The 14348-nt window shown below is 51.7% G+C and overlaps 1 protein-coding gene across 3 annotated transcripts in view; it reads left to right on the forward strand.

Moving 5' to 3' along the window:
• The window catches only part of agap1 (ArfGAP with GTPase domain, ankyrin repeat and PH domain 1), a 158748-nt gene that overhangs the window by 92210 nt on the left and 52190 nt on the right, over positions 1-14348 (forward strand). For all 3 annotated transcript variants that reach the window (XM_066688570.1, XM_066688568.1, XM_066688569.1), the window contains exon 9: positions 777-869. In XM_066688570.1, the coding sequence (XP_066544667.1) occupies positions 777-869 (93 nt within the window). The remainder of the gene's footprint in view (positions 1-776; positions 870-14348) is intronic.

The raw sequence follows: 14348 nt of genomic DNA on the forward strand, positions 1-14348 counted from the left end.
GACCTCCATTTTGGATCAAGATGGCAAGAGGAAAGGATCTAAGTGACTGTGAAAGAGGGGGCATTATTGGGGCACGAATGGCAGGAGCTTCAGTCACACAGACGAACTGGCTCGTGTTCTGGACAAGTGGGCGAGTGCATGTGTGGGACACCAAGAGAACGGGACAGGCCTGACTGCTGGACCCTACAGTGAGGGGGCATTTTCCTGGCATGGTTTGGGTCCACTTGTCCCCTTAGAGGGAAAGGTCACTGCAAATCATGACACAGTTATTCTGAGTGATCACCTTTATCCTATGGTGACACATTTCTCTCCTGATGGGAGTGTCTCTTCCAGGATGACAATGCCCTGGAATGAGTATGAAAATGATGTGACTCTTATGCTATGGCCTTCACAGTCACCAGATCTCAACCCAGTTGAACACCTATGGGAGATTGTGGACCGACGTGTTACACAGCGCTCTCCACCACCATCATCAAAACCCCAAATGAGGGAATATCTTTTGGAAGAATGGTGTCCATCCCTCCAGTAGAGTCAGAGACTCGTACAATCTGTGCCAAGAGCATTGAAGCTGTTCTGGGGCTCGTGGTGCCCAACACCTCACTGAGACACTGTTGGTTTTTCCTTTCATTTGTCACCCGTCTGTATATATCTATTACAGGAAAGATGACAATGGTAAAAGATCCCACAGCTAAACCAAACAAGACAAAGCAATGTTTTTTCATTTATTTTTCTTAAACAAGCTAATAGTTTTTAAATACTGTCTTTCCCCCCCACAGTCTCGCAAAGGCAATGAGCCCGACAAGGAGAAGAAAGGCGTGGAGGGCCGCGCGGACAGCATTGGAAGCGGCCGCGCTATCCCAATTAAGCAGGTACGCTCCCGGGCGCCGTCTGTGCCGCCGTAATTGGGGCCGGCGCCGAGCCTATTGCCGCCGCCGCCGCCTGCGATCCGGCGCCGCTCCGACACGGGGCCCGTTTGATGCCGGCGCGCTGACGAGCGGCGAAGGGAGCACACTTGACATCAATTAGAGCGTGGGGCTCGAGAGGATTGGAACGAGATCATTAGGATAAGGAGTGGGAAGGGGGCTTTTTATTTATTTATTTATTTATTTATTTATTTATATTATTGTTCCTCTCTCTCTCTGAAAGCGGAGAGAAGAAGGGGGAAGCGCAGGCTCTAATGAAGTGCAGTCTGCCGGGCCGCATATGGACCCGTCTCTCGGTCCCCAGCTTCCCTTTCAGAAGCGCGGCCTTTCTTGTGCGCCGGGGCTTTGATTGGGACATCACTCTCGACAGGGGGAGAATCATAGCGGCTCGGGGGCCCCCTGCGATCTGAGGGGAGCGTTTGAGATCGGCCTTCGTTTATTGTGTGAGGAGGAGAGACGGGGTGTGTGTGTGTGTGTGTGTGTGTGAGACGCATGCCTGGGTGTTTCAGCTGCAGTGTAAGAATGAGGCAATTAGTGCTGCTAATCACCCCTTCTCACGGCCTCGATGGGGCCTTGTTTGTAATTTGCTAATGAACAAATTGCGGCTGTGATTAGGGTCCCCTGTACACTCGAGCTCTGCTCTCGTTAGCGCCGCACAGCTGTGGTACGCACCGCTCGGAGCGCTGGAGAGCCCACCCGGGGGTCGTTCAGTGGCGAGGGCTCCTGCCGGCCACGCGCTGCCGTCCCGGGCCACCTGCCGCCTTTGACATCCCCCCGCAGCCGGGACGCGGAGGCCCGAACGACACCTCCCTCTGTTCCCGTGCTTAAAATATTCATACGGCCATCATCTGGAGGGGCTGTTCCCCACGACCTGGGGTGTCCTGCTGCCGAAACGCTTCTGCTGCAAGGCCTGGGTTTGGGTTCATGTCTGCCTGTCTCTCGGGCCCCCTGCCCTAGTTCGCCATCCAGCAGGGTCGGGTTGATGGTTGACAGTGGTGCCCAGTGAGACTGTGAAGCACAGGGGGGTTTGGGTAGCTGTGATTTAGTCTGAGTTTTTAATTAATTTTTTAGTAATAATGTGACGTGACGGGTGGGGTTACTGAATGTATTCCTCTGTGTGTCCATCGATACCTGCACTGCGAGTTTGGACAATTGCGTTTGAGTCCCAGATAACATTTCAGTGGAAATGCATCGGCCTTAGAGAGGATCATGGGAACTACAGGGACAGTGTGAGGCTCATGGGTTCTCAGTGTCAACTTCTGGACGATGAAAACAAATTCCCATTCGCCTCTCTGTGTGAAGAATAGTCTCCTGTTTTCTGTCTTGAATGCCTTGAAGCCCAATTTCCATTTGTGTCCCCGGGTGCGTGTTACCTGCTGGTCTGGAAAAGCTCCTCTGGTTTCTGAGGAGGTGGCTGATGCAGATGAGAGGGAGGTTTTGAAGTGCTATGTGACGCACACACACACTCACACAGACACACACAACTAAACAAAGACAAACATCCAAACAAACAAACGAACAAACATTAAGTAAATAAATAAACAGTCACTAAATGCTCTCATGACGCATTGTTTAAAGAGAGAGAAGAAAGTGTCTCTGGCTGCGGGGGGGCCGCGGCTCTATTAATTTTTCATGGCGCTGTAGTTGTACACACATAATCAGCGCGCGGCAGCGGGGGCCCGGCGTCCCGCGGCGCCATTTGCATAAATCTTGTTAAGTCAATGGCAGTTAATGAAGTACAAATGAGGCTGGCGAAGGTGACATGCAAATCGTTGGTGGCAGATGGGAGGGCTATTTATGGCAGGACAGCTGTGGAGCTGGTGAGTGCGAGCGTGTGTGGTTGTTTGATTGTGTGTGTGTCTTTGTGTTTGTGTGAGTGTTTGATTGTGTGTGTTTTGAGTGCGTCTGTGTCTGTGTGTCTGTTTTGAGTTTCCTTGATCATCTCGGTTTGCGCCTCGCTGTCTCCTCTGATGAGACGCTGTCCCCGGCTCCTGTCTCCTGTGTGGACAGCCCAGTCCTGGGGGGCAGCCATCTGATGTGGTGATTGGGGAGCGGCTGACCTTGAGTGTCTGTCCAGATCCAGTGAAGGTCAAAGGGATCCAGTCCGTCTGAGATTAACCACAACAAACAAGACAACAAGGAATTATTATTACGTTATCATTTTTGAGTTTATCTGGTCTCTTCCGTTCTCCAGAGCTGCTGTTGTCTTCAGCTGCTCGACTCTCTTCAGCTTCAGGCGTGTCGTTTCTCTGGTGACGCAGCGCTGTGCCGTATCGATGGGAGATTCATCCCCTCGGCGTCGCCCCCGATTAGAGATACGTGATGGGGCTGCCAGGCCGCCGCGCGGGTCTTACACAGCACACCTGTCCTCTTATCCGCACATCCGTCAGTGTTTCGATCCAGCCCAGCGCTGCTGAGACCGAGGTTTTATTCAGTGTTATAGACTGGCGGGGGGCCGGAGCGGGGCAGGAGCACTGCCCCAGGGGTGGGGAGGATTGAATAAGTGCTTTTGAATGCGTCCCACTAAACTGCCATTTAACACCACAGACTCGACGGCTCATCTGCCAGGAGCAAGTTACAGCTTTTGCTTTTTAAAAAGAAAACTAAGAAGAAAAGAGAAAAAGGAGTCCTGGCCAAGGTTTGCCAGCACCTGCTGCAGAATTCAGCATACTGGACCAGAGAGCGACAGACAGACGGAGCAAGAGGGAGACAGAGGCAGAGATGGAGAGAGAGACAGGGAGACGGAGATGGGGAGAAAGACAGAGAGAGAGAAACGGGGAGAGAGAGAAAGGGAGACAGACAAAGACAGAGACAGCGAGACAGAGACAGACAAACAGAGCGAGACAGAGAGAGATCCACAGACAGAGAGACAGACAGAAATTGAGAGGGAGACAGAGAGACATAGTTCCAGTCTGGTTTTCCAGTCTCTTAGGTCGGTGTTACAAAAACTCGGTGGGCCGTCCATGAGCGAGGCGTCTGTCCGCTCACTGCATTGTGAGGCTGACGGCTCAGTGACCGCTCGGTGACCCCGTGCCGCGCTGGCGTCCTGCTGCTGCCCCCCCCGCCCCCGCTCTGTGCCGAAGCCCACTGAAAGGGGGGTGGAGGGCAGATGTTGGGGAAGTTCTGGACTGGAGGGACGCCGGCTCTTGTTGTTGCAAAGTGGGCATGACCGATGCCTCCCGCTTGGAAGATAACGGAAATGAAGAATGAAAATAAAAGGCCGGCGACGGCGCTCAGATCAGCGAAGGCAGCCCCGGCGCGCGGAGTCCTCGCCGTAATTGGACACTGGAGACGCGCGGTAATGTTTTACCAACACTATAACCAGAGCCTGCCAGGACGATAATGAGCCGCTTATAGCTGGCTAAAATAAAACAGAACAGTTTCTGCTCAGAGGCACGAGGCAGAAATTAATTTCGGAATTGGATGTTAATTGATTTGATAATTCCCTGTGGTCTTTCCTGTTTCGAGTGTGTCTCTCTCGATCTGCCTCTCCCCCTCTCTCTCTCTCTCTCTCTCTCTCTCTCTCACTCTTTCTCTCTCACTCTTTCTCTCTCTTGGCCGTGGCATCTGCTTCCCCAGCCAGGGCTCCAGACTGGCGATCCAATTATACGTGATGTGTTCCTTAACCCCGCGGTGCCAGGGCGCCCGGCCCTGCCTACCTGCTCGCAATTATCCACACTTCTGTGTTTCAGAGAAGAATTAAATGGCATAATTGTGTGTTTGTGTTTCGGGCTTTTGTTTTCAAGTGCGGTTTTATTATGGCTTTATTTCTGAAGGGTGGGGGGGGAGGGTGTTAGAAAGACAGGTTTGCATATATTTGATCAAATGCAGTTCCCCCCCATCTTCCTCTGTGAGCATTATTATTAGAACATAAGAACATAACAGTGTCCAATCGAGAGGAGCCCATTCGCCCCATCGTGCTGGTTTGGTGTCCATTAATAACTAAGTGATCAAGGATCCTATCCCGTCTGTTTTTGAATGTTCCCAAATTGTCTCTTCAGCCACATCGCTGGGGAGTTTGTTCAGATTGTGACGCCTCTCTGTGTGAAGAAGTGTCTCCTGTTTTCTGTCTTGAATGCCTTGAAGCCCAATTTCCATTTGTGTCCCGGGTGTGTGTGTCCCTGCTGATCTGGAAAAGCTCCTCTGGTTTGATGTGGTCGATGCCTTTCATGATTTTGAAGACTTGGATCAAGTCCCCACGTAGTCTCCTCTGTTCCAGGGTGAAAAGGTTCAGTTCCCTCAGTCTCTCAGTAGGACATTCCCTTCAGACCTGGAATAAGTCTGGTTGCTCTCCTCTGAACTGCCTCTAGAGCAGTGATATCTTTCTTGAAGTGAGGAGCCCAGAACTGTCCACAGTATCCAGATGAGCTCTAACTAGTGCATTGTACAGTCTGAACATCACTGCCCTTGATCTCAACTCTACACTTTTGACAATATACCCTAGCATCGTGTTTGCCTTTTTTATTGCTTCCCCACATTGTTTGGATGGAGAAAGTGAGGAGTCCACGTAGACTCCTAGGTCTTTCTCATGCGTTACTTCATCTAGTTCTATTCCTCCCATAGTGTCATTATAGTGGACATTTTAGTTACCTGCATGTAAGACCTTGCACTTGTTCACATTGAATTTCATCTGAGTCCCTTTATTATCCAAGTCCCTTTGAATAGCCTGTGCTGCCGAGATTGTATCTGCCGAGCCACCTATTATGATGATGATGGATTTATTAGCAGATGCCCTTAACCAGTTTTTCCTCAAGTAATATACCATGATATGCTGTTGTAGTTTTTCTCACAGTACAGTGCAACAAGCCTGGCTTCGGATTCACGTCAAGGGCCCATTTTTCAGAACTTTTAATCCAGACAGTGATCTTAGAATCGGATCGTTTCAGACCGATTTTTACCTTTTCCTGGACTGCTTGAGTCATGTGGTCTGTCGGTGCGTCGTGTTCATTCTCCTCTAGCCAACGGTTTGAAATATTCTTCTGTTTGTTTGTTGTCATTGGTTGCTGTTTTGCCTCTTGGTGTCCTTTTGGACTGGTTGTGTTTTTGAGGTTCTTTGTTTGATTCCTTTGCTGTAACGATGGCTGATTATGACGTAGTTTAATGACGTCACCTGAATACGTTTACCAGATAGCTTTCCATACACGTGGTCGCTCCTGTTGAAGGCTTATAAGCCGTAACGCCGAGTGCTCTGGGGCGGCCCCTGTCTTGGTAGCCTGAACACCGGAAGCGATTCGAGTCGAGGCAAAGATGTGCTCCCTCTCTGGATCCAGTCCAATGTGTGAATTGCCCACCTTGGGGCGCCGCTCTTTGGGCCTGGCGGGTTTGTCTCTGGCCTGCATGCGCTTCACCGCCCCTTATTTCTTGCTGCCGTCACGCCACGTGGCCGTGTTGTCCCCTGCGCTCCCACCCACCCCCCTGAGGCCCGCCGCTCTGGAGCCGTGGTGAGATGAGCGCAGCGTCCGGGCCGTGTGGGGGCCGCGGCTCGGCATGGGTACTCCCGGCGCAGTATATTAGCCGGCACTGCGCTCTCATTATCGGCTTATTGTTCTAACACTCTTACACAAGGTTACTAAGTTACTTGGCTCTCAGCTACAATAAATCCTTTCAAAATTGCCTTCATTAGGACGTGAGAACATGCGCCTCATTAAAACATGCGAAGTGGTGAGGGCGAGGGCACCTATAATGAGGGTGGGGAGTGCAGAGCTTCACCGCCGAGCGGCTCCTGCGCAGTGTGGCGGCGGGTGGTGGGTGGGGTTGTTAGAAGTTGCTGCTGCTGACAGAGACTCCATCCACCAGTGTCTGTGTGTCGGTGCATGCGTGTATCTGTGTGTTGGTGTATGTTTGCTATAGCCAGGGCCATGGACAGGAAGGCGACTCCTGCTGTTCTCTCTCTTGCCCGCCTGTCTAATTTCATGCTTTCTCACAGTTTTATTTGCTTCCTGGTTGGTTGGTTTGGTTCCAGGCGTGTCTCTGATGCAGTCAGGTTGGAGCCCATGAGTTTCACTTTCCTGCAGTCGGTGGCAGTTGCATCATGCCACTGAAGAAAGTTTTGTCCTGTTGGCGTCGACGCCGTGTTGTTCTCTAATATTATGCCCTTGCTTGTGATGTTTAATTATTTAACGTAATTGCCCGTAATCTCCCGGTCCCTGTGTCGCGTGGAATATCGTCCCCCAGTGGCTTCCTGTGCGCCGGCGTTCCAGCTGTGGACGCGCTCCTCGCACAGCTGGCGGAGGAATCCCTGACAGTTTGTTAAGGTGGATAATAAATTTGTTGAGATTGATAAGCTTTGTTTACAGAACCTGTTTATGGCTAAAACTCCACCAGCAGCTGTTCCCTGTTCCTAATTAGCTGCTAATTACTGAAGAGGCTTCCGTGTGCGTTTGACACCAAACTGACGAAGGCATTTTGCACGAGCGTTTAACAAATTAATTTACAACGGCGCCCCCGGATCCCAGAGACGCAGGACGAGAGGCGTGGCAGCTCAGCCGTGGCGGCACCGCGGTGGGCTTGGGAAAAACTCCCCACTGAGAGCCATCGGACGCCATCTCTCCCCCAGAGGAATGTGCTCCGGTCCTGATGGCGCACTGTATTGCGGTGTAATCAACGATCTCTCCGGCACCACCGGTGATGAATGCTCGGAGCAAAGCATGCTCCTGTAGCCAACCGGTTGTGGCCGGCGCTTGTCAGTGTGTGACTGAGATATCAGTGGCCGGGCCTGCTGACGGACCTCAGCGTCGGAGACGGGCTGTTTATCTGGTCGCGGCCGATTGATTCTGTGTTTATTACGCCAGTCAGTCAACCCCGGAGCGGGACTCCACGGCCGGGCCACCGAGCCCGACTCCAGACGGCCTCCCTGGGCCGAAGGTGCAGTCGGTGCTGCCCTGTCCTCTGTGATCTCTGAAGCCTGTGCGATGAAGACCTTCCCATCTTCGTTTCGGCAAACCCTGGTCCCTGTGTGCCACAAACATCATTGCTATTAGCAGCACATTATTATGGCAACCCAGCTCCCGTCAGTGTTTAAAAATGTCTTCAGTCTCTGCGGCATGTTTTACAATTCTTCCAGCCTTACGCAACAGTAATCCAAAATATGAAACCTTATCAAATACTAACGAGTAATTAAGTAATTACAGTAATGCTCATTATTATTATTATTATTATTGTTAGTAGTAGTAGTATAATTGTGTATGATGTTGTAGTATAACTTTAACGGTTTCTGTCACTTTTCCAACTCGTTTTTTGTCTCGAACGCGCCCGTGTGTTCCAGCGGACCAGCGCCCTCCAGCGCCGCGGTGTCTCCGAGCGGCGCCAGCGCAGGGCCGCGTGCAGAGTTACATTGGATGGTTAATTCGGGTGTTATTTACCCTGTAATTCATTAGTTTCACTCTGCCATTGGCAGTGCACAGGCTGTAATTTCACGCCTCGCAATAAAAGATGTCTCATAATCTGCTTCATTTAGCAGCGAAAGAATTTAATGAAATTAACTGCGGTCCTAATTAAGACGGTGAATATTAAAGACCTGCTATCAAGTGTTTAACGAGAAGGACAAGATCTGCCTGCCGCCGGATTTCAGGAGCCCCTCGTTCCCCAGGAAGAGCGTCCTCTGGTGCCGTGCGGTGGGGGGGCGGTGGGCCCTGCAGGCAGCCGCCTCTCTCTCTCTCTGCACTGCCCCCCCTGCTGCGCTGTTCCCCCTGCCGCGCTGCCCCCCCGCACTGTTCCCCCTGCCGCGATGCCTCTCACACTCACTCGGCTTCATTCTTCAGATTATTATTGTTGTTAAATCTTTTAGTGATATGTGAATTAATTCAACACACCAACGTGACTCCCAGAATCCTCTCCTGCAGGATTCCAAAGGCATAATTCGGTGACCGTGGCGGGAGTTTGTCTTCCCGTGTGTGTGTGTGTGTGTGTAACGTATTTTGTAGGGCTTCAGTTGGGATCCTCCCAAAAGCACTGCCACAAAAATCAGTGGGTTTGGATACGCCAAGAACTGGACACGGTCGCCAGTGCTCAGCATGGCTTTTTATCGAGTTTGATGTCTTATTGGTCCGGTGTTTAAAGAGGGTTTAAAGGTGTTTTCCGTGCCGGAGGAATCGGTTCTTTTGGAGATCAGTGTGTTTCTCTTCCCGGCTCTCAGCCTCAGACCGAACCCAGCACACGAGCCGACGCTGCCTATAGAGCTGTTGGTTCAAACCGCAAACCCGAACCCCACAGTACAGGATTAAGAGTTTTTTTATTTTTTTTCCCCCTCCATCTTGATTTCTTCTTTCTTTCTCGTTGTCAAATATGAGAGCAGGGTGAGGTTTTATCTCCTAATGAATTGAGACTGCTGAAGTAAGGTTTGGATAATTGAGTTTATAATTAATTACCCAGAACACTCATCAGATAAATCAGTAGCAGAGAATCTTTCCTTTTTTTCCTTTTCTTTTTTTTCCCCTCTGTATTTTATTTTATCTCTCCCTCGCCTCTCTCCCTGGGGCCTGCCCTTCTTTGTCCTTGGATTGTCAGGGCGACCTTATCTGGGGTCCCCTGGGTGCTGCAGTGTGTGTGTGTGTGTGTTTCTCTGTGTGTCTCCAGGTCTGTTTGTTGAGGTCTGTGTGTCTCTGTGTCTGGAGTTTGTGCTCCAGTGTGTGGCTGTGTGTCTAAGCGTGTCTCTAAACGTGTGGCAATGTCTCTAAGCGTGTGGCTGTGTGTCTAAGCGTGTGTCTATGCATGTGGCAGTGTGTCTAAGCATGTGGCAGTGAGCCCGGCCCCGTGACTTGGTCTCCTTATGGTGCAGAGTTGTTGTGTTCTGTTTCTTGGTGTGCGTTTACCCATTGTCTTGTGTGTTTCTGTGACACACGTGTGTGGCTGCATCTCTGTGGGCCCTGGTGTCGGCGCACAATCAACCCCGCTGTCCGGCCGGATGATGAATGGGGCGCCGGCGCCGGGGGGCGGGCGGTGCGCTCAGATGGGCCGAGCGATAGCAGAGCCCGGCTTTCAGGCGGTGTCAGTCACCCCGCGCCGCCCCCGTTGTGACTGACATCCCGGCGGCTGGACCGGCCCACCGCACAGAGAGACCGCTGGTCAGTGCGCCGAGTCCAGACAAAAGGGGCTTTTAATTTACTCTCCGTTCTGAAGGAAGGGGGGGACGAACAATGCGCTGAACTAAATTGGATCTGGCTTCCTTTCCTTTCCTTGCCTTTTCTTTTTTCTCCCCCCCACCTTTTTTTCACATAATTCTCTGGGGTTAGCGTGTGTGTGTCTGTGTGTGTGTGTCTGTGTGTGCGTGTGTGTCTGTGTCTGTGCGTGTGTGTGTGTGTCTGTGCGTGTGTGTGTGTGTCTGTGCGTGTGTGTGTGTCTGTGCGTGTGTGTGTGTGTGTGTGCGTGATTGTGAGTGTGTGTCTGTGTGTGTGCGTGTGTGTGCATGTGTGTGTGTGTGTGTGTGTGTGTGTGTGTGTCAGGCTGTTGTGCCGCAGGGCCATAGTCCTTCATGGTGTTGGACCTGATGTTGTTCCTCAAAGGGCTGCAGATTCTCCTTTTTTCTTTATTCCTGAGCTCTTAATTACGCGATCGAACTAATTATTTACTTAATTGGTCCTGGTGTAATTCTCTTTTTCCCAGGTTGTCGACAGTTTAAAGAGACTTGTAATCTGTACTGGGCTGCAGCCCCCCAGGACTGGAGTCGGGCCGCTGCGGGAATCCTGAGAGACGGGGGATTTATTTTAATTTCTATTGTCACACTAGAGCCGTAAAAGATTCACCCGCATGTAGCTTCTGTTGTACTTTTGATCCGAGGTTGTCTCTGAAACTCGTGTGTGCGTGTTTGTGCGAGTATGTGTGTCACGCCTCTCCACATGCGTATAATAAACGCAGTTGCATTCGGATTCATGACACACCCACCATGTAGCAGGAGAAGAGATTTAAATGATCCATTAATATATTTTTGGGCAGTGTAAGACCCTGTGCACCATCAAGGCACCACAGGTGGCAATAAGGTGGCGAACGTGTCATCGCCAGGGATCTTCGATAATGAAAAATAGCCACCATCACCGGGCCGGCGTGGCATTCAATTAGCCTCTCGTGGGAAATGATCGCTTGTCATCGCCTCGACGGATGAGGAAATTTAATAAACGGCAACCACAATAGTGGGGACGCTTGAGAGAGATGGGTCAGTTAGTTGAGTGCAGTGTGATGCGGAGGGGCTGCCTACCTTAACCCCCCCATGCTGGGAGCTGCTGGCGCCTCTTTATTAAGTTTGCAGTCAGTGACGGCTTGGTTGCTGCCAGCAGACACCCGTGTCACTTTTCACCCGTGTTTTAGAGCTGCTAGACAGAGACCAACGGGGAGAGAGAGAGATGGTGGCAGAGAGGAAAGGAAACCCTGTCTAAGCAGTTGCATTTAAAGAGAGGTCTTTTGTTGTGTGTGTGTGTGTCTGTGGATGGGTGGTGGAGAGCTGTGTGTGTTGGGGGGGACGCAGCTTCCCTCTTCTCTCCTGCAAATGACTGCCAGCATCCGAGAGGCTGCAGGTTACGGCCAATTACTGCTCGAGAGCCGGACATGGAGGTGAGGCGCTCGGCACTCCGGGTGGCCGCGTTTGAAGCCGCCGGCCGTGTGATCTGAGCCGCGGCACAGTGGCGCTAATGACGGCCGGGTCACGGGTTCGGAAGAGGCGGCTGGGTAGGTGGCGTGGCAGTGTGGCTCCGCGGCGTCTCGACCCCGGGACCGGCGCACACCCTAACGACTCAATTAGTGTGCCACTCAACGGCGGGCGCGCCGGGGGAGGCAGACAGCTACCACCTGACACAGACCCCCGGGAGCGAGGGGCACGCCTCCACCCCTCTGCTTTCAACTCTGGAGAGAGAGAAGAGAGAAGCAAACACAGAGGCCCAACTGTTTCAACTTGAAATAAGTAAATAAATAAAAGGTCCTAAAGAACCTAACACGAAAATAACCAGGTCCTTCAGTCGGGGTGTGCGGAGATCGTCGGCTGTTTACCATCTCCAGCAAAACCTGGTCGCAGCCAGTGGCAGAAAATTAGCTACAAACTCTTCAACGTCTGAACACGAGCATCCTTTGGTCGCCTCTGCATGACTGGATAAATGTATCAGATTAAAATGTCCTCGTTTTGCTGACGTTTGGGTCACCATTTCCACACACAACCCAGTGCCGGACTGGACCCAGCGCTTCAAAGTTAGGAACTGCGACTCGGCGCCGTTGCCAGCTAGTAATTCTCCCTGTCTTCACCGTTAATGTTTAACAAGTCCAGTGCTGTGACTCATGTAGCAGATACTCTGTAATTGCTAATCAGCGGGCAGTTTTATTTCCCCTTTGCCTAATGAATTTAGCTCAAATGAAGTGTGGGCGGCGGCGTGTTAAACAGCCAGTCAGCTTGGCCTGATGTGCGTAGGAGAGCGCGTTGATGGCCAGTGTACTAATGCACCTAAACACACTTTTTGATGGATTGATTGATTTATTATTTATATACACATACGTCTACGTTCTGTGGCTTGTTTTGGCTCCTGTATTTATGTCTCCACATCGGTTGGTTTCATTGGAGAGACCATTCACACCCTGGCCTGCCTGCACAACGCGGCTGTACGAATCAATCTGATTGTGAAAGACGGTGACTCGGGTGGAGCGCCGTGCCGTGAGTTGAGCCATCAGTGAAGCCCAGGGGGGGACAGGGACACACGTAGCGGCTCTGTGCCATATCTCGCATTCCTGCCCTAATGGGAGTAATGAGCTCCAGCCCGGCAGCAGCCCAGTGCGTCATCGTACCTGCCGACCAGGGTGACTTGGGGCCACAGAACGTAGGAAACTGCCATCCCTCGTCCTGTGGCTCCGCAGGCCCAGCGCCATTTTTGTGCACCGAAAATATATCAAAATGATTCATAAAAAGCTTCTTAGGCGACCTACTTTGTGTAGCGCACGACTCTGACAGCAGTAAACGGGGTCAACCTCACCTGCTTCTGCAACCAACCTTCACCTCAAACACAACCCGCCACCGACACGGCACGACACACCAACAATGCAGTACCTGGCAGGAGCAGCACCGCACCGTTCCTCTGGGGGGGCCCTGTGTGGGTCTGAATCAATGCCACGGTGATGAGCTTGCCGATAGCGCGGCCTGGCTGTGAGGCCGAGGGCCATATTGATCGGCGATGCGACCCGCCGCTCCAGCTCAGCCGCGCTCCCGGCCACACTCGCGCCGCTGTCACTGACACCTCGCCCTGCGGCTATAACGATCGCCAGGCTTTGATTGTGGACATGGTTGTGCCGTGGCTGAACATCCCCCCCTCAGCCTCTCTCTCACACACACACCCCCGGCCGGATGACTGATTGGCTCAGTTACTGACCGCCGTCTCCCTTCCCCCCCTCCCCTAAAAGCCGGATCAATAAATCTTTGTTGGTAAATAATTGCTATTGAACAGGGTTTTAATATAAATTTATGAGCGCCGTTTTATCACAGCCCCTGGGCGCTGCGAGATACTGCACTATGGATTTCCTATAGCACTTAACATTTATTACATTAACATTGCAAGATATTTAAGGCGTGAGAGGTAAGCACTTCTTGAAAGTAACCAAAAGAGCAGCGCAAAGTCGATCCCCCGCAATGGGGCTCTGGGCCGGCTAGCCGCCCTGCCTGCCTGCCTGCCTGCCTGCCACGCCACGCTCGGCTCTCGTGTCGGTTTTCAGTCCGTGTTCTGCAGAGGGTGTTTAAGCAGGAGGGGAGTGAGTTTCCATGATCGAACTGGGACTCCGACAGAGCTGCACAGACGCACACACACACCGACAGACAGAGACGCAAACAGACACACACACACATACCCAGACAGACACACAAACCAGACACTCGGACAGATGCACACACACACAGACACGCACAAATGCATGCACACACTGACAGACACACACACACACACACACACAGTTAATTTTGTCCAAAAAATCCCCAGTTCTGCTCAGGCTTTCTGATGTAACTCTTGATGAATGCCAAACCCTGGCAGGATGCGGGGGGGAAGGATGCAAAAAATAAAAAATAATGGAGAGAATCGCACACACGCACTAAATGATGCAACACAGTGGTGCTGGAGGAGACGAAATCAAGAAGAAATGCTTTTTTTTTTTTGACACAGTTGAGCTCTCTCTGCTGAGTTACGACGTGTCCCCGTCCTGAAATAGAAACCGGCGCGGGTCTGAGGGTTAACTCCTTCCCGGCCGCGGCGGGGTATTTTTAGTGCCGGTGGCTCGTTTTTCTCGCTGTCCTGTCCGGGTCTCCGAGTCCAGCAGGGCCCAGTCAGCGCCGACGAGACGTAAGAGATCGCTTTGCGCCTCGGGGGCGATTTCGCCTTCAAACAAATTCGGGAAGATTTGGGACTAATTAAGTCATTAGTAAATAATGGGTTGCAGGGGAATCGTGTTTGCTTTTTCTTTTTTTTTTTCTTC

This window comes from Amia ocellicauda, chromosome 16 (assembly GCF_036373705.1).
Source record: "Amia ocellicauda isolate fAmiCal2 chromosome 16, fAmiCal2.hap1, whole genome shotgun sequence".
In the NCBI taxonomy this organism is placed as follows: domain Eukaryota; kingdom Metazoa; phylum Chordata; class Actinopteri; order Amiiformes; family Amiidae; genus Amia; species Amia ocellicauda.